The 21,342-nt window shown below is 38.5% G+C and overlaps 1 protein-coding gene across 13 annotated transcripts in view; it reads right to left on the bottom strand.

The window, feature by feature from the left end:
• The window catches only part of LOC117204846 (sex determination protein fruitless), a 72,116-nt gene extending 56,090 nt beyond the window's left edge, over positions 1–16,026 (bottom strand). For 3 of the 13 annotated variants that reach the window (XM_033442644.1, XM_033442645.1, XM_033442640.1), the window contains exons 1-4: positions 15,871–16,025; positions 12,043–12,596; positions 10,606–10,785; positions 7,490–7,613 (exon numbers count right to left, since the gene is read on the bottom strand). In XM_033442644.1, the coding sequence (XP_033298535.1) occupies positions 7,490–7,613; positions 10,606–10,785; positions 12,043–12,596; positions 15,871–15,922 (910 nt within the window). In that variant the 5' untranslated portion in view covers positions 15,923–16,025. The other 10 variants (XM_033442642.1, XM_033442646.1, XM_033442643.1 and 7 more) reach the window with 9 other exon arrangements.
• Between the last annotated feature and the right edge of the window lie 5,316 nt (positions 16,027–21,342).

The raw sequence follows: 21,342 nt of genomic DNA, 5'->3' as shown, positions 1-21,342 counted from the left end.
CTTCGCCTCTACCAAGGGTTTCTCTACTAATGTACAAGGAAACCCACTGATTCTCTACGCCAACCATGTGTTAAGGTCGACAGAGTTGTGACACGAGAAACTGTTCCTTGTATCAGAGATGTGACATAACGTGTCTCGTCCTATGACACCACACTCTCTCCCTCTAAAGTCTCTCTGCAGTGCAACGAAGAAATTCATGGGATTAATCTGAACGTGTCTAGAAGATGATTAATTATTTACTACGAGACGATGTACCAGCACCTTCATTCTTCACTGTTTCAAATTTATTATATAAGCTATTTTCATTTTTAATTCTTAGTTACAAACCATCCATTCCGCTAAAATCTCCACTTAGTACAGCGGGCTAATTCATAGAATTAATCTCAAGATATCTAGCAAACGATCAATAATTAATCGTAAAACGATACACCATTTGGGCCTCTTAATTTACAATTATGTATAACGAATCTATTACCGTTTTTTCTCTTTTCTTTTGGAAACGACTTTTCCTTTTGTAGTTTCGTTTTTAGTGTTCGGTTACAGACAAAAAACTATAGGCGTTGATCTTGGATCGATTTGATCGACGAGTATACAACACGTGCGTCGACTATTCGTCAATCGTGAAATCCGCTTATCCATCGCGATACTAACGTCGATACGAACGATTGCACATTGTTGGACAACCGATACGGAATGGGGTGGTTTCTACGAATTTCACACCACGATCCATTCGGTTTGCAAGCAGAGAATTACGAGCCGATACGCTGCGTCTTTCGTCTCGTTCGCGTCGTTAAAGTCTCGTATACTTTCGACCACCTTGCGTGACTAAAGTATCACCATTTTCAAGAACGGGAACGCTTCCCGCGCACCTATTCATCGCTGAAACGGCGCACACAATGCTGTTCTTGGGGTTAAGAGCCTATCGAACGAACGAACGGGCCGGCGAAACGGTTCTTGACGTTGACTGACGAGACACGAAGGAAGCGGATAAGACGAAACGACCTTCGACCGTGCTACCACCACTCGTGAAAAAGGGTTCTAGGTGGATAGAGCGAACGTTCGAGGATTTAAGTATCGTTACGGTGCTCGCTGAAATTACTAAAAGATTAAATACATTTTTCTGCGATACTATGTAAAATATGGATAACGTTACAATACCCTCTAGAGTCTCTAATAATCCCAAAATAGGGAGAGAGAAATTAAACCTAAAAAGTAGTATAAAATAAGTACGAGTTCTATAATACAGTAGAATACTATTTATAATTATCTAATGATATATCGGTTATCGATTATCTGGATAAAACTCTCAGATAAAGAGAAGTGGAAATTACACATTCAGCTTAACGTAGGTTTTGATAAGAATTGTATTTAATTTGCATTGCTGTACAGAAATATAAATGATCATGTGTAACGGATTATATTGACATTTTTATCGTTGAATAATTAATATCCGGATAATCAACGTTCTACTGTAATAAATATATCACGTGGTATATTCCTAAAGAAAATTCACAATTGAAAACAATCGATAGCTGTGCTTGCGATTTCAATGAATGCACCGTGGTGCTCGTAAATGCTCGAACGCTCGGCGTACCGTGCAAAAGGGGAAGATATCACGGAGAGAATTGCTAGAGACAAGACTCTGTTCATGTCTGCACGGTGCCGCTGGACTTCTGCAGTATCTGTATCTCAGGGTGTTTCTGTTTAATGTGACCCTTCAAGTTATCCAGTCGAGTCCTACGACAGCCACAGAGCGGGCACACGTAATTTCCTGGATTGTGCGTCAAATAATGATTCTTTAGATTCGACACGACCCGACCGCATAGTTTGCATTTGCTAGTGTACGTATACGGCAGCTTTTCGAAAAACTCCGACAGATTAACTCTCTGAATGTACGTAATCGGCGCGCACTCAATGCCCTGAGGGGTTAAAAGTGTCGTATCTGCAAATAGAGAAAAGTCGTGTGTGAAAAACGGCCATCGACGTGATTCGATCCGGAGAGACTGCCTCACTCCGTTTACCCTCGAGCTCTTTTCTTTTCGCTTTGATCAGATTCACTCTACTAGGAAAGGGTTACATAGGTAGCCGACATACGGCGTGTCTCTGTAGTCTGCACGTATCTCTGTGTGTATGTATGTATACTGTTCTTAGGTATTCCGCGTAGGTAAGTCTCTCTGTATGTATTCGTGCAGGTGAGCACGCGAGCACAGAGAAAGATCGATGTTCGATTATTAGATGTCATGCACTGTCGATAGAAGAGACTGGTCGCACACGTTACATATTTACGCATGTGATATCATAGCTGTGTTTATTATATTATATGTATATAATATATATAATATTATATATAATATGATATATATATAATGTATATAATATAATATTATATATATAATATATATCTGTTATCGATCACTGATTAGACAAATATTGTACTTTAAATGGAAAGGCACCAGAAAAAACCTCTATGGAAAAGTCTGCTTTTTTTGCAATAGCCTTCGGGCCTCAGAGACTAGTTCATAATGACTATTTTATCGAGCCACATCGGCCCATGAGATTTAACGTTTCTTTCATTATTTTTTCTCTCTTTTACTTTTTCTTTTTTTCGTATACTCAGTCTTCGACGTCTTTCATAACCTACGATGTATGTATAAATATAAATATAATATAATATAGGATTTATAAATAAGTGTATAAATAGTTACTTAATACTGATCTTCCTCTCTCCACCTGCGGAACAAGGCTGCCATTACGAGATACAAAGTTGCGCGTAAGTATTATAACAGTGCACACCGGGCATGGAACTGGATGAAATACCCTAGACGCGTCGATGTTTCGTTAACAGGGGCGTTTTACGAGCAATTTCGAGGAGAATTTCCTCGCGGTCTGGAAATCATCCCCGCGCCTGTGGTAAAAGCCGGGGCTGTACAACGTTTTGCCGGCCAAAGTATCGCTCTTATGCAAATCTAATCAAAGGCAATATCTCGAGGTTTCTCTCTGGCCCGATGGAAATTCAGTTTTGGTCAGAAATGAACGAGTGGGCTCGCGGGGTGAGCGCCGCTGTGTTAAAAGTCAGTTCCATGCGCCGCGTGCATACGAAAGAGCAGCGGTGACGACAATTTTTGAGAGGGAAAACCTTTCCGTTTCGGAACGTAAACACACTTTGTTAGACTTAGAATTTTCTCGCTTGCTCTAAAGAGGAAAAAAGATTAAAATCCTCGCGTGTACGCGAGAACACACGCGCGGGAGGTAGTATTCTACGAACACGATATTTTTTTTCTTTTTTTTTTTCTCTGAAGAGACATTTGCACAATGTTCCTTTACACTCTTTGTACTCGAATTGATTCCGTGAACGTGAGATCTAAGTGATTCTACGAACACTAGTAATAAAAGAAAAGGAGATACTAGCGACCGTTTCTTTTGGAAACGGCTAGATATTCAATACGCTTAACACTTAGCCAACCGAATGGGGAGATCTCCCCTCTGTGAAAAACATCGCAGCGTGACCAAACAGGGAGATCTCCCTTTTTGACTTTAGCAACGTGTTTTATTTGTTGTTGTTGTTGTTACTATCAGTTATTGTCTACCTGGAATTGTTCCCAATTAATTGCGCCACTTTTTCTGCTTTTATAAAGTACAGTGTATAATAGAATACACCAATTTAGTGATGTCAAAATTAATTAAAACGTTGCATTGACTAAATAAATTTATAATCGAACGATGCCACACTGCAAGCAAATATTAAAATGCATTATGAATTTTCAATTCATATTCAAGTCACGTTATTTATCTTTAGTCATTTTTAATGTTTTTAATTTTACCTATATTTTTTTATACTTAGAATATATACTTTTAGTTTGATATTCTGTACAAACAATATGTGATATTGTTAAATAAAATCATTACCACAAAATATAATTAAATACTTAAATAATTTTTAAACTTCTTTGTCTTTTAAGTAAGTAGTGAATATTAGCCTTCGATGCCTGGAAAAGTGCGCGGTGGAAACGTATGGCTTGCTGTGGCGCGCACGGTTGGCTAAGCGTTAATTATTTTCTTAATAATAAAAACTCTTAAATGTTAAAATATAGACGTATAATAAATAATTAGATTCTCTTAGGAAAATATCAAACGAAGAACACGATTAAAAATAATCGAGCGAAGCGTCGCGATCTTCGCTCGCTGATTAGGGAAATAAAGCAAATGATTGCCAGTAGTACAAGACAAACACGACGAAGGGCGAATTTCATATGGAACTGCGACCACGCGTTCCATCTGTGCCATGGAATGTGCAAGCAACGCGGCCGTTTTACGCGACAATCTCGGGTTCTGCTTCCTCTCTGTCCGATGTCCGTCTATCGCGCGTATCTTTTCGATGTTCTATACGACCGCTGTGTATAAATATAGCCGAGCACACGATTTGCATCAGCGCGTGCGCACGTGTTTTTATTTCTTCTTTTTTTTCTGAATTTCTTATCACTCTCCGTCGTTCGTATTTCGCGAGCGTAACGTATGGAATTCTAGGTGAGGTAAGCCGGTTCCGATTTCGCTAAAAAGTGTTTATGCTCTAAGCGCATGAACGGCGATATCAATGATCCCTCTCGTATTCCGTGCTTCAATTTAATATGCCTTTTCAAATTATCGGATCTCGTTAACGATATCATGCAGATTTGGCACTGATATTTATCGGGGAAATGCGATTTCATGTGCTTTTTTATGTTCGCTACGCTCTTGCCACAAAGCTTACAACACTCCGTACCGAGGTTGGAGTGTTCTAGCTTCGACTGACTCTCTTTACTTATATCCTTCTCTTTTTTGCAAGTTCCTGATGTTCCTGGAATTACAAGATCCCGTTTCAATTAAATTGCTTAGGCGACTAATTATGATTACCGACAATCTCTACCAGACTCATGATAAGGTATATATATATATAAAGAGAGAGAGAGGAATATATAAACGTGTATATGCCTCTCGTATAGTATCACACTCTACGGTCAAGTCAAATAGGTTGCAGAAAAGAGGGGATTCTCAATTAATTACGTTCTCCAATCAATATTACGATGATATTATTACGAAACACCACACTCGTATATAATAATATTACGCATGTCTAGAAATGCCTACTCGTAACCAAAGATATAAATATAAAACGTTCATATCACGTAAAGAGGAAAAGCAAAAAACGCACACCTACGATCTCATCATCGTCCAGAATAACAACACAAAAACGCAAAGCTAAACACAACACGTCGTCACACAACCGACGAGAACAAACCAACATCGAGAAAAGAGAAAGAGAGAGAGAGAGAGAGAGAGAGAGAGAAAACGTATAAAAAAAAATAGGACGACATGTAAAAAAGTAAAAGGTAAAAAAGAAATACAAAATCAGATATTAAAACGGCATACGAAAGGTAAAAAAAGAAAGAGTTCCGTTTAAAAGACCAACGCAAGCGGAAGAACCCTGGTTGAAAAGGTTTGCTTGTAAATGCGATACTTTCTCGAGACGAGTGCTAGTATAGTCGGAGAAAAAAAGTGGTGCGAGTTTGTTCCGCTGCTACTTTCTTTTATCGACGTACTAGTTGACACACACACGCGAGATGCACCCTGGAGATTAATCGATATTCAACGTTTGCCAGAATGGCGAAATTCTATGTCAACATCCTTTGCCATTTGTCGAGCATCGATACGAATTAATACAATCGTGAAACGACGACGACGACGAAGACTATGACAACAACGACGACAGCGATGATGTTACTGCAAGATCGAGCGCCAACAGTTTTCAAGAAATGGTAAACGGACCGTCACGTTAGCAACAAAATCCTTGCATTCTTTGATAACATTATATGGATATCGTTTAGACAGCGTAACGTGTTTCTCTTGAGTCAGTCACACGACGAAATTCGTCTCAAGAAAAATCACGATTACAAACGAAAACGATTCGGGTTATGTAACTCGCTTTGCTACCGAACCGGTGCGACGCTCGTGTTCGATCCATCGATCACTTACGTAACAAGAACGCAGCACGTGCATGTCCGTATTTTGTTGCTAATATTTCCATTTACTTATGTACTGGTGATACAGGTTAAAACAAACAGGCGCAAGAGAGACGCGTGAGAATGTAAGATTAAGATCGCTGGTTACGGTGACGTAAGAACGTGGCAAAAGGTATTTGTAAGAGGATAGAAAAAACAGTGTGTAAAAAGACATGCACAGAGAATCCCGCCGTAATGATATACGTATAATATATACATACATACACACGTACATATAATGGAATATGCATATCTACATATATATACGTGTATATATGTATTCGTTTATAAATAAAGTTTATAGCTATGCAAAACACACGTATATACATTTGTTCTCACGCAGATGAGACACACCCACACGCACTCACTCGCTCTCGCGCGCAATCACACCGTGGATTCCGTTATTTTGTCACGCACACGCAAATCCACCGATGTGTTAGATGTAAAGGTGTGAGTAAATAGGTGTATGTAAATACACGTGTGTATGTATGTATGTATGTATGTATGTATGTATATATATATATATATATATATATATATATATATATATATATATATATGTAATATACGTAAATATGTATAGAGTAACAGAAAAAAAAGAAGGAAAGAAACTCAACACATACGAGACCTTATGTACAATCATCAACCATACAGCCGTCTCAAGAATCTCAATCAAACAGGAGTACTGTCCATTTGCTGATAACAACAGAAGAAATGTCCACTTTGCCGATACCACTTCCCAAGGGAAAAAGCAACTGTTCTTTTTTTTTTTTGTTGCTTTCTTTTTACTTATTTTTTGTTTTCTCTTTTTTTTGTTAGATGTAATGTAGTTCCTATTGCTTTATTAACACATTGACGGGTTTGTAACTACTATAATGACATAGCAAATGCACGATACCATCACCACAACACCAAGGATGAATATTGTGTCATCTATACCCATATATATATATACATATATATATAATACACGCACACATATCGTCAGTTCATGTATGCATATATATACATACACATATACAGGATACATCGTAGCAAAGAAAGTTGTTCGTGTTTTCTAAAAAGAGGTTACCACTCACTACGCTTGCCAGACTTGGAAATAGAGGGATGCTCGCTTCGTACGCCTATATGTACGACTCGACGCGCAAAAATTCTTGCAAACGTGCATGCACATCTCCCTCGATTTCTTAGATCTCCGGTATTTCCGTCGCTATCTTTTGCCATTATTCATTTTATTATTCGCAATTGTATCAATTACTACAAAAAAAGAAGCGAGAAAAAAGAAGTGAAAAAGGAATGTATCCTCGAATTATTCCAAGATAAACTCACTAAAAACGACGAGAAAGATGACTTATCAAAATCGTCGTTGCAATAACGGTGTTCAAAGGAGCTAAGGAAATACGTGAAATCTAAATGTAATTTTGATCATAATGATAGATATTTATAGGTCTTACCATCGAGTCCGTCGAGCATTTCTGGGGGATTATGGTGTTCAGATGATTCAATTGTTGACACACCATCGCTTAGCGTGCCTGTTGTTGCTCCTCCTTCTTCTCCTAGCAGTCCAACTGGATGACCCTGCACACGTCACGATTATACATTATAAATTCAACTGTGAACAAAGACACTTCGAGGGATTTATCTACCAATTCTTCCGTCTCGAAAAATATCAGTTACTTTACTGCTATCGCGTTCGTCTACTATGCTAAACTAAGCAACGATTAAATAGAACGAAATATAAGGGGAACAAATGTTAATTTTCGAATAATCTGACCGGGTAGGGATTCATTTTAGATATATTTAATTTACTTGGAAACATGAGATGGTGAAAGAGATAATATCGAAAATAAAACTGAAATCGAAATGTTATCTTTAGATCCTTCCTAAGAACTTTTTTTAGCTCGTATAAATAAAATCAACTATTGAAATTGATTCAAATTAATAAAACGGAATTACGTCGTCTTTTATTTACTATTTGCATAATAAATAATAATAAGTATGGGAAGAAGGGAGAAGAAAGTATAATTTGTCAATTTCATGAAAGACAATTCATTGAAATCTTAAATGCATGCTTAATCGTACATTTCATAGAAAAAGTCAGCATTCTCTATAATAAAAATATTGGATCTTCACATTTATTTACATTTCACGCGAGAGATATTCGTCACAAAAATACACATGCTTTGGCAATTCGTTTCTTTCTAACAACACTTCAATGTTAATAACACACACTGGCAGTGTAAATGTTATTACATAAAAATATTAGACCCGCAAATATACAAATATAAATTTTAACATATAACTCGTAAAAGTGTAAATATTTTTTCACGTTAAAGATATCAATAGACACATAAACATATTTTTCGCTTAAACATCTATGTATTAATTTTATAAACTTGAACAACGGTTGCATTTTAACGTAATATTAAAAACAAATATTTAAACAATTTATAATTTTCATAAAATATTTCGTCATATATCTACTAAGATACATAAAATTTTAAAAAAGGATTTTACATGAATCAAACAATTTTATAATGACTAATTAACCATGAAAAAATAACAGCCTTAATTATACAAATATAAGATATTTAAAAATATCGTAATAAGAGCTAAAATTCTCAACTCAATTGAAAATATATGTATAGCACGAAATATTAAACACATCATTATTTAAATTTAGTTCGTTTCAACAACAATTAATTACAAAGATTTTATAAAAGAGACTATATATATATATTGAAAGAAGGCAAACTTCGTAATTTACGTTCACTCACCCAAAATTGCATAGACAGTTTAATGGTTTAGTAAAACTGAGTATAATATAAGGAAGGATATATATCCTTTTGAACTGCTTTCAAAATATGTATTATGGCATGAACATGTTTTTAAGAGCAAATAAATAACACAATTAAATTTTATCAAAATGTGGTATGGGTGGTAAAGTTTGTACAGCCTTAAATAATTGCAGACATATATGAAGATATAGGCCTTATAATAATAGGAAGTAAAAAAATGTTGACAGTTTTTTATAGCATTCATCGAACCTTCTTTTGCATAATCAAAATATTTTGTTAATGACTGAAATTAGATTGAATCTTAATTGAGCAAAATTAATCAAAAATCAGCTGTTATTAAGATACAATTATAATGAAAAGTCAACAGGTTTCCATGATGTAAGAATAATTTTCTTTTGCTTTGCTTTCTTTAGCTACACACAAATTATGAGCCTTGCACTTATCATGATGATTGACAATCTCGAGTCTAAAATTACCATTCCCAGCAGCAAATGAAGTACGTATTTCGGGAATTGAATCACTCCATTTTCTACAATATTTACAAAACATAAGATTCGTTCTTTCGTCATATTCAAGCCAAGAGTACATATCTAACCACCCAATTTTGAATCTACCAGCCTTTCTACTTTGAGTAATAGAACGTTGTGAAATGTTACATAAACTTGATTGAGTTACTGACATGCTTGGCTGTGGATTTACAATTATTGATCTATTTACATCATTATTACTGTTAAACTTTTTACCACTGGCATTACTTTCAGGAAGTGAACCAAATAAAGAATTGAATTCGATGTTATTGCTCTTGTGCGAATTAGACTTTAAAGATATAGATTGATTCTGTGAAGCTTTGTAAGGATTATTAAATGCAGTCCCTGACATATTGATAGACATAGAACCTCCAGCCATGATAGTGCTTTCGCGAGAAACTTGTATCACAGCAGGATCTTGTTGATTTTGGGTCATGTTCTGTACATCCATAGTTTCGTCACTCTTCCCATCTCTTTGAACCTCCCACTCCACACTAGTCTGTCAACAGAGAAGGAAAGGATATGTGTTTAATCAACACATCTTTGATTTTGTCTTTTAGCACATAAGAAGCCAATTTCGTATCTCTATTTAAATATCCCTTCCTTCCCATGTTTGTTTGGACTGAGTAGTTGTAGGAAAATAGTAGAAAATCATTGATTACAGGAACAGTAACGAAACTTCACATTTTTTGTACAATCTACTCGACATATTGTATAATTTCACGAATAGCTTACAAGCTATGCATGTGTGTGTTAAAGTTTTTTTTTAAAATACAATTTGGTTACACAATACAACAATAAAATAGAATAAAATAACATTCTGAAATAAAAGCAATACGTAATATAAAAGATTAATTCCATTACAATGCATAAAATATCAAAATTTACACTACATTAAAGCAACTTTTAACTATAAATATGGAAAAAGAATAATTGATTTGTTATATATATTTAATATTATAAATGATCACAACAACTTTTATTAAAACTATATGGACGAATTTAAATATTCTATTGAATAGTTAAAAGTTATTTATTTTTTGAATTAATAAGTAATCTAATATAATACAGCAATCATAGAAAAAGAAATGTTACAACTTACTATATGAATTTCACATTACAGGAAGCATATAACTACATATCGTTAACTATTTACATGCTATCAATTACACTACATGCATGTTGTAACTCTTTCTCATAAATATTTAAAACATACTAATAAAAAAGAAACTGAAGGGTACTTACTGGGAGGGAAATGTTGTCATGGAAGTCTGGCAAATGATGATCTAACTCTTGCTTGATCGAAGGTTGTGGCTGTGATGCAGGAGACATAGGTCGACCACCATCTTCCATATCACCTCCCATGGCATTATTTAACTTTGGAATCACGGGAGGGCTTGATTTGTAACTACATTGTGATGATGCCTGAAAAATAATAAATTACAAAATTATGCACTTTAGAAGCATTACAAATAAAATTATTTATAATAGTTGTAATAATACTTGTATCTAGCATATTTAAATTTACAACATAAAGGAAACTTCTTTTTTATAATATAAAAAAAAGGTTCTTTTGATTGACTAAAATTTTGAATTATTTTCTTTATTGTACATTATTTAGAAAATTTCTATCAAAATTAAAATATGCAGAACAGTTACTTAAAGAGAGGAATTATCCAAAACATCATTAATTCTAAAGGATTAGTCTGTGACAGAAATGATATTTTAAGATCAGCATTTGCTATATACCTCAAGGTTACAAGTACAGATATTTGGAAAGCTGTCCAATCATATAGATATATAATTTCATGATAATAAAGTGCGATCATTATCTTCGAATTTTAGGCGCTACCTGTAAGAAAATTTTGAGCATACACACGTGACTACACATGTATACGTGTACGCATGCATGCACAACGCACGCGCGCAACTTCGCGGGAGCATATGTTTTGAAAACGATTTATTTAAAAGCGATAGATTTACATGAAACCAATACTGCAACATAAACTTGCATATAATATAAAAAATGCGGCAATTAGATAATAAAATAAACGTACAATAAAGAAAACAAAACACATATTTTATGTACTCCATTTTCAAAAATACACAATATATATCATTATTTCACCACTATTGAAATTTCTGTTTACTCTTTTTTATACTGAGACATAATTTTCGTCTTGTTTTATCATAATTTATTTCTCAAGCATTGTAAATAGGATACAGATTATCTAGAAATGGAATAGCTAGTACTTATAGTTATCGGAGTACATAAAAATCTTAAAACTGATACAAATTAAAAGAAAGTGACCTACTTCATAATTGTTATTATGTTTACAGAAAAATATTGACAAATTTTGTACACATATTTTGAATACATATTGCAAAAAAATATGAAAGAATTAGAAAAGAATTTAAAGTTTCTTATAAAGAAATATTTTTGACACGATTAAAAGGAATGAATTATTCTATTTCACTATTTTTATTCTGTTATACTGTTGTTGTAGACACTTTATTAAATAATTGCTTATTATGAACTCTAAAATGAAAACAATAATAACACAAATTATGACAGAGGAAAAATGTATGGTATTTGAATTATTTAAGAGTAAAAACATAACTCTCATGATACTTACATGCATAAACTAATAACATCGATATAGAATATTTAAAATTACGTACCTGAGAATCTGACATGAACCGTTCACTGGGTGGACCACTAAGGGAAACATCATAGCTGCCCGAGGCCTTTCGTTTCCTCTTTTCAGGAAGAGGCTGAAGGTTAGGCGATTCAGTATGCCTAACACCAGATTGTGATTCTGGTTCTGGCGATGGACTTTTCTCTTCTGCCTTGTTATTTACACTATTATCAGTGAGGCCTCTAATCTGTAACGCCTCAGCTGTTTTAAGGAACATCGGTAGCAGATGCTGACTAACGTTAACTTCTCCCTTATACATAAAGTGCAGCAATGCCTTCATTTCCGTTTCATTGACATCCTTCAGGAATATAATTGGATGGGGATGGGTATTCTGGAGGAAAATGCTCTCGAAATATGGACTGCATGCAGAGAGTATCGTCTGGTGTGCCTTGAATGTCTCTCCAACACACGCCAGGGTAACGTCGCAGAGTGCCTCTCTGGCAAGCAACGAGCTGAGAACGTCTGTGAGGTTGGCTGGATGATTGTTCCACCGTAGGCAATACTGTTGGTCCATCTTGTCTATCTCCAATCCCAACCCTACAACCAAACTAGCTGCCCTGAACTGTCCACACTAGAGACTTTGATCACCCTGACTACAGAATGACTCCCTAACCCTTAAAACGTTAACTCACACGCCTTCTTCACGCACACTCTCCTATATCGGCCTGACGATATCTCCTCAGAGATTATATCGCAACTCTAGACCCACACAACTTCCTCCGTGCTTCTGCAAATGTGCCACATTGCAGTATAACTGTAAAACCCTTCAGGGTTCACGCGTCGCTACTATACGTACCAAAAACATTTTTTCGCATAACCTCAGTAACCGAAAAATAACAGCGTTCGCGATTTCACATCGACAAATGTAGCGCGAATTAAAAGAAGGTTAGAGTATTAATTGCGACGCAGTATGTGTCACCCACGGATATGATAATATCCTATATTCGAAGATAATGTTTTCGGCAATGTCAATATTCGCGAGGCTTGGGCGCCATTGTCGGCCGTACTCGTCTAACCACGAGCCTTCTCGCGAAAACTCGATTTGTTGATGCTCGATTTCTAACCATTCAAACACGCTTCACACGCGGCTTTATTTACCTAAACCCAGCGCCAGCTAACTAACGCATCGTATACACTAACGACCCGAGTTTGTTTATCGTCCCGATGATTACTCACCTTTCGCAAACTTTTTGCCATTACAACGCCACCCGACCCTTAACGTCCACTACCATACCAATCTGCCAATGCCTACGGCCTTATTTTTAAAATACTTTTGACCTTCGTGCATCTGCCGGGGGGAATGGCGCGAAGGGCGCTCGAATTCAAACGTTGCTAGTCACGTAATACGACTTCTCTCGATAATTTCAGTTTAATTGAACGTTTGTTTCACTTTATATTTACATACTTTTGTATAGATATTTCCAATAATGCTAATTTCAGTCTAAGATGCAACGACAAACTAATAAAAATATTATCTGTTTTTCGAAAAGTAGAAAACAATGACTTATATTAAAATATCATTATGCAAAAGTTTATTTTTCCGTTTTCAACGTTCGTATACAATACGATATAATAATAATAATAATAATAATACGATTATAAAGCCAAAATGGAAATAACACGCGATGCATAATTTACCCAAATAAAATTACTGTCGAAATGTATAAATTATAGAATACGTGAACGTTAAAAGTTAAATAAAGTAAACAAATTCCCAATTCAACTACTTTTACTAAACGAATATCGAGATAAACACATTTATCTTATTGACAGCTTGAAACGCCTTATTTTAGTAGAAATTACCCTTTGTTCAATAGACTCTTTTCTCTTGTCAACAAAATTCTTATCATAGTACTATCAAAAATATAAATGATTTCAATCGTCATATATAGCGTGAAAGTTTAAGAGCTTAAAATGTTTCCATAATAATCAGAATAAACGAAACAACTCCTATTCATTTTACAAAGCTAATCATGTGATTGAAAACAATTATCACAGTAAAAATTAATTTCTCTTTCTATGAGAAATTCAAAAACAAAAAAGTAATTTTTGTTTTACTTTTTATAAAGCATTTTTTACAAAAACGTTTAGATACATCGTGTGATACTTTTGAAAGTGTTATACGGAAATTCGACTTCCCGTGAAACGTGGCAAACTTATACCCTGTTACGATATTGTAATGCACGTAATGCATGTAAAATTCATAGATCCTTGAACCAGATGCTATAAAAAGAAAACCTTAAAATCCGTTTCATTCTTGAACAAATCCCACCCTCCTTAAAAATCGAAATCTAATCTAACAATTTGTTTGCACAGTTATTATCGCGTAACTACTTCCGCGAATAGAACACACGATTGATGAACACGAAAATGTTGCTATTCTTTTTTTCATAAGCACGCTTCTTTTTCTGCTGGCCCATTAGTTAAACGGACGTATTTGCGCTACGTTATACGAGAGGGGATTACATTTCACGGAAAATCATGCAATGTAAAGGAGTCGATCGACTTCATTTGACTCCACTAAACGGTAATTCGCGCAAATCGTAAGCTTTCTGATATTAATTTCGAGCCGAACGATAATCGCGTTAACCATTCAAAATCAATAGGTAGCGGGAAAATTGGAAAATCTCCTTAATCGGTTTCCGAATATGGATTTACAAGCTTTGCCCGACCATTAACAGATTTAATCCGCACTTTGATTGGCACTGCGCAAAATTACTATTCGTCTGCTTGTCCCCGACGAAGATACGGCCGTGTTGGCAAATAGGAATTCAGTGTATTAAGCGGATAACACAGTGAATATAATTGAATTTATCTCGGGCTCGTGTGTTTCTGAGGATTTTAAACGATTGGCCTGGCAATGAAGACAATAGATGCTGCCGTTAGGGCCGCAATATTTTTACTGATTCACCGACTGAAAACATTTAAAACTTAACTTAACTTCGTTTAAAGAAGTTTGCTTCGCGTTTTGCTTCGTGATGTACTTTCGCTTCGCGGCTAGGCGTTGTCGTAAATTATAACAGATATTACCTTGATGAAAACATCTTGTTTAAGAGAGTCCCGTAAATAAGCGAAAGGAAGAATATTATTAACCGTATCAGGACGTATAGTGAATTCGAAAGTATTCTGCGGAAGGGAGAAACTTTAAATGATTCGCTGCTCGAATCTATTTCTTGTTCCGTCTCGCGTACTCGTAGAAAATTTCTCACGATATATATATATATATACATCTTTTTTCCTCAGTTTTTCCTTCTCTTTACCCTCGTTCGGGTAACTATGGCAGATAGTACAAACGAAAGAATTAAAGGAAACAGAAGAAGTAGAAGAGAGAACGAGTAATCGTATCCGGTGGTATCAAGTCGGATTTACTCGTTTCATCGATGAATAACTACTGGAAAGGCTGCAGTAGTTAGCTATTAGCGCGTTTACACGGACTTCTTTAATCGCGTCGGAGCCGATTTTATCGCATCGAAGAACGCAAACCTATTGCTAACAAAGAGCCTTCTCGTTTACTAGACATTAACAACATCATCCTGGGTCAACTAAATGGTTACGCAATTAATTGTGCGAACCGGTTCCTAGAGCGAGTTGTCTATAGATACCGTTCGAGAAAAGAATCTGCTTCTAAAGTAATATACATACATATGTTTCATATGTAAATATGACATGTCTACATGATCGTCAGAAAAAGTTAAAATCAACAAGAATGTTCAACACTGAATCATGTGTATGCGTATGTGTGAAAGAGCAAAGATCGGCGATATTAAAGAACAGACATACAGAGAGAAAAATAGTAAAGCAAGGAACGGACCTGTAGATCCTCCTACAGCTGGGATATCGGCGAGCATCGCCGTTATCTGCATAATTATCTCGCGATGGCCTTGATTGTTCCACGAGGAAAACAAGTGGAAGCAGGTATATCGTGACGTATTGTGGCTGAATACGTCGCTGTTTTTCGCCCTAGCGCGTTGAGAAGTCGCGCGGCAAAAAAAAAAGGAAGAAAAAAAGACATGTTTCTGTCTTCCGTGCGGCTGGCAGATCTTCAGGGACGATCTTCGCGCGGTGCATACCGGAAATGCAGCGGTGCCACGCGGCTTGCGCGATCTTCTCGCGCTGCGCTCATGTTCGCGCGTTAACTGCGCGCGCGCCGATTCCTCGTAAATTACCCAACACAGACTATTAGCGCGGCATTTCGCGATAAAACTTCTAATTATCTTTTCTTCTCTTTGTCATGATGAATAATTAATGGATCGACGCATGTACGTGCACGATCGTTCTTCAAGTATCTTCGATTTTTGTTCGGTACTTGGTCCGATCGTTCGGACTAAAACTCGCAACGAAAGGAGCGTCGTACACGATGGTATACATAATTCACGCTCGAACAAAACGCAACGGATTCACGATAGCGCAGTAAAGTTTAATGCAGTGGTAAGAAAGTTCGCATAAAATACGCTGTCTCGATAAAAGACGCACGCTGCTGCGCTCGGTCGTACGTTTTCTTAGCGACAATGCGGTGGTGTGACTTAGAAGGAGAAGAAATAGCACGCTTTAAACGTGTAATTTTGAAAAGATCGAGACGTTTTGCTGCAGAAACTTCAGGGCCTTTATTAAACGTTCTTACGCGTTACACAAGTATTGCCGCTAGTACGAGACTATTGAAAGTCGTGGTTATGCCGCGAATTCATTTTCCTCTCTGTCTCTCTCTCTCCTTCTCTCTTCCTCGCGCAACACATACTCCTTCGGTTTTCTGCGATCGAAGGATTCGATCGATATCGATGCGTCATCTTGCACGACGTCACGATACGTTCGAGAGACGTACGGTAAAAAAGAGACGCGAGAAATTGCTTTCTGTTCCCTCTCGTCGTCTTTTTCAGAAGGGTAAAGTGTAAACACATTGTTTGGCGTTGATTATGCTCGAACTTTCGACCAGTTCATTTTAATAGGAGTATCGTCTGCTGCATCAAGCTATAGAAAATGAACGATAACTGTTCATCGGTTTATGAAACGCGATCGGTTCATGGTACTTACTTTTCTTTACTTTTTCTCTCTTTTTTTTTTTTTTTTGCTAATTCTATTTTTATCTTATTTTTCTCTTAATCAACGGGTAAGTAACCCGATGCACGGAAAAACTACATGCGCGCATGATAAAATATGGTTCGTTTCCCACCGCTCATCGCGAAGGATTAAAAATTAATCTTGATATACCGTTACTGTAATATTTGTCCACCGAAGTGCACGATGTAAGGAGGGCATTCTGTATTTGCATAAGGAAAGAACGTTACCGGAGAAACATTGCGCAAATAATCCCGAGAAAATTCTAACGTAGCTACATACGGCTCGTCTTTTTTATTTCGCTCGGTTTTATTTCTCTCAAATCCTATTTTTCGATTGTGAAACGACCAGTATATTTCTAGGAAATTTGCATGACAAACTTTCGTAAAAACACGTGCCCGTAGGACGTCGCTTTTAAATTATATCTTAAGGAATGTTTCGTTTGTACGGGCCGAAGAACATTCCCGATTCAGAAATATTATTTCACGTATTTCGAATTCTGATTCGAGGAAGAAATGAGTTTCTTTATTCCCTCTCTCCTTTCCTTTCTACCGCTGTCTCCTATGAAAAATTGCGAAATTTAATATTTATTACCTTACGCAACTACGTAAATTGCAATTTTAGATGTAAGCTACATAATGAGTAATTGCATAGTTGCGTATTTATTCGACGCGCACTTCGGCTAATTACAAACCTTAAATTGAAGTATCTAGAAACTGAGAAACAACGTTTCTTCGTTTCAGTTGATATGTAATTTTTCCGACATGAAATACGATACGTACTATATTGCTAATTTTATGGTCTGTCTTACGTACAATTTTGGATTTCCTTTATTTGCTACTATAAAGCTACGTATTTAAAAAAATAGATTTTTTATCATTTTATTGAGCAAAAGTCAGTCTTCGCGCGTTTTAACTTGCATATTCGTTTCGCTTATTGAAATTTCATCGCTCGTAAATTTTTCTTGTTCTCATCTACAGCGTGAAGGAACATCTTTCGCCTGGTTTTACTGTTCGCGAAACAATGGAAACGATACGATGGTCACGAAATAGGCCACGCACGCGTTCGTTGGCGAATATATTTTCGAGAATCGACAATCGCGTTACCGCGTATTTTTGTCCGCGCTGAGCGAGTTTATGTTTCAATCGGACGGTAAACCAATAAATACAGTCTAGTTTACTGAGCATATTATCGAAATCCGCTAAACTATACAGTTTTCCGACCAGTTACGGAATTTAACAAGGGATTCTGATCCCCCGGTTTCGATACATCCCGCATATTTTCTACGTTGAACGGTACAACCATTTCCCTTATTTTCCTATCCGATTATCGACTCGTGTAAAAATAGAAAACGAACTGTCAAAACAGCGGATCAACGAACGAGCGAGGCTAGCGCGTCGATAAAAACTGGCCAAACAAATGCGTTTAAACGGTCGTGCGACAAGAAATATCAACGTCGTATTTGATCGGTGGTAGTTGAACGTTTTTGCCTCGACGTGGGTTGCGTCTTAGTCTCTCGAAGGGAGATTGACAAAGTGAGAGAGAGAGGAACACGCGACGCATGCCTCTAGATCTCGCGATCGATGGGTCCGGTTCTGGTAGGTTGTTTGCGGGCCACGGAATAGGCGCGAATCCACAGCTGGCCTCCCCTCTAAGCGAACCACCGCGTGCAGCCAGAGGAAAGCCGAGCGCGCAAATTGAACGTATTCTCTCGATAGAGCTAACGACGCGAGGGTGTCGCGCGAAGGAAAATCTGAAAATCGACGCGCCGATACCGTGAAGGCGGATTAGGCGCATCGTTACCTGGTTTACTGAAATTCGTGAACATGAAATCCTGTCGGCCTGGCGTGTAGCCGCACCATGCAGATTCAGAGGAAGGATCCCTTTTGATCCTCCTACGTGAAGATCTTCCGCGACGATCTTACGGGGACAATCCTTCCTGGTGACGAACGAAGACGATCCTCTTCACATTCACGGAAGGAACGATCAGCAGGAAGCTTCTTTTGCGTTTCACGATGCAACTGCGATCTCTGCCTTCTTCATGGACAGTACATTCGCGCACACGATAGTTACCAACGGAAAGAACGCACTCGTAATAATCGTTCGACACCGAGTAGATATTATACGGTATCTTCAACTCATGAAACGTTCGTCATTCATGATCGCAACCGCGTCAAATCGAACGAACGAAGAAACAAGGCAGGAAAGGAAGTTTCGATATGTAAAGACGAGAAACACAGACGGCGTAATCAGAGAGAGTGGTGTTAATAACGACCGTCGGTGATTACTTTTTCTCGTTGAATCGACGATCGACGGCAAGATCGAAACGAAATATTCTCGCGTAGCACGATTATCTCGCGACGCGACGTCGAAGACGTACAAATGCGGACGAAACTCCGAGAGGGAGAAACAACAAAGTGGCGTGTGTACCAAGTTGGCCGCGAAGCGCGACTGAGGCCAGGGGTGGCGCCGAGAGAGAGAGAGGGTGGCGTGGATGCAGGTCGACGTGTACGCTGCACGGACACATCCCCCCTAATGAATGCACCAGGCATGTGCGAGGGATTTTATGTTCGCCGCCGCCGCCGCCGCCGCCGCCACTACCGCCGCCACCTCTCTCTCCCCTTCAGCCTTCGCCACCAACCGAGAATCGGCCGCCACCCCCGTCGCCCAACCTCCGCCAGAGCTCACTCGTCCCCGCTAACCTCCTACCCCGACTCAACCCCTGCCACCCTTCTTCCTTCTCCACTGTCCTCCTCTTCCTCTTCCGTTCTTCACCCTTCCTCCTTCACGCATCCCTCTCTTTTTCTTCTCATCCCTGTCGCTCCTCGCGTACCTCCTTGTCTCGCGTACCTCCTTGTCTCGCGTTTTCTCTCCGACGAGTGAACAGCGGGCCACCACCCAACCGAGTCGCGTTGAAGCCCGTTTTCGCGCGCGGTACTCAATGCGTTGCACTCGTCGCAGCGCGAGCAGACGCGCGCCGGTCCCCAGGAAGCAGCGTGGGCGGTTTTGCCCCGTTCGCCGGGACCCTCCGCTCCTGGGGCTGTGCCCGGTTTTCGCCTCCTCCTGCGTGCCTGCGGACGTACCCTGCACCCGCGATTGGTACGCACAACTAACCCGCCCGTACGCGAATCCTCTCCTGCACCTGCCACGGTTCTCCCTCTCTCTATTAATCTATCTGTTTCTCTTCTATCTCGCTTCACGCGCCTGCCTCCCTCTTCTATCTTTCTCGCCTTCGACCCTCTCACCCTCTCACCCTATTCCCCTTTCTCTTTTCCTCTCGCTTTCTGTTTAACCCTCTCTTACCCTCTCCTTCTATTCCTCCGCTCGTCTATTTACCCCCATTCCGCCTGCGCGTATCCTGTTCATCTTCGTCCACAAGCTCTCGCTACTCTCCGAGCCACTGTCCTATCTGTGTTCGAAGTTGACCACTGAGAACGTCGCCGAGGTTCGACTGCGGTTTTCGCCCTCGAGTTCCTCGCACGCTCGTGGCCGAACGAAACGCAGCCGATATTATCGCTCGATCCATGTCTACCCTATCCATCGGTACCATGTTACACGATCACCACGGGAAAGAACCTGGATGTTACAACGGTCGGCTCCATGCATTTCTAGCGAAGCTTCTGAGATCCCTCTGTGCGTTACACGATTCGTAGGAATTGTCAACCGTAACGTAACCAATGTTCTGCGACTCGGTAATACTATCGGTGCAATCATATGCATTCCGTGTGCTCGAGCACGATAACCCTACGCATAAGAGAGAACTTATATGCGTTTCTAAAAATGTGTCGCTAATCCTAGTTGTAATGTTCCGATTGAATCGCAGTCACTCCGCGTGTTCTGGTCGACAAACGGTTCAAGTGCGAGTGTACGTCGTAAGTCTCGTAAGGACACGGCGCGTCCTAAATGAGGATCTTCCACGGCGAGCAGCGGCGGCACGCGAATGGTAACTAACTACTAATAGCTGACAGCTCACGAGCCGCGTCGTTACTCTAATATTGACGCAGGGTTAGGAAGATGTTGAAAGCTCGTTAACAAACGATCGGCTGTTAAACGCGTCATCTTTCGTCGAAACATTCGTAGAACAAACGCTATGATCTTAAATCGCTTACGATTAGCGAATTATCGAATATACTTATCGTTACAAGTGAGTCTCGCGTGTTAACAGCTGAAAGGAATGTGAGTTTTGCGTGTCCTCGAAACGACAAGACCATTGGAAGTCGTAAGGTCACGT

The sequence above is a fragment of the Bombus bifarius genome, unplaced genomic scaffold (genome assembly GCF_011952205.1).
Source record: "Bombus bifarius isolate JDL3187 unplaced genomic scaffold, Bbif_JDL3187 scf7180000007984, whole genome shotgun sequence".
Classification (NCBI taxonomy): Eukaryota; Metazoa; Arthropoda; class Insecta; order Hymenoptera; family Apidae; genus Bombus; species Bombus bifarius.
Note: the sequence above shows the minus strand (reverse complement) of the source record. Positions and strands in the feature narration are given on the sequence as shown.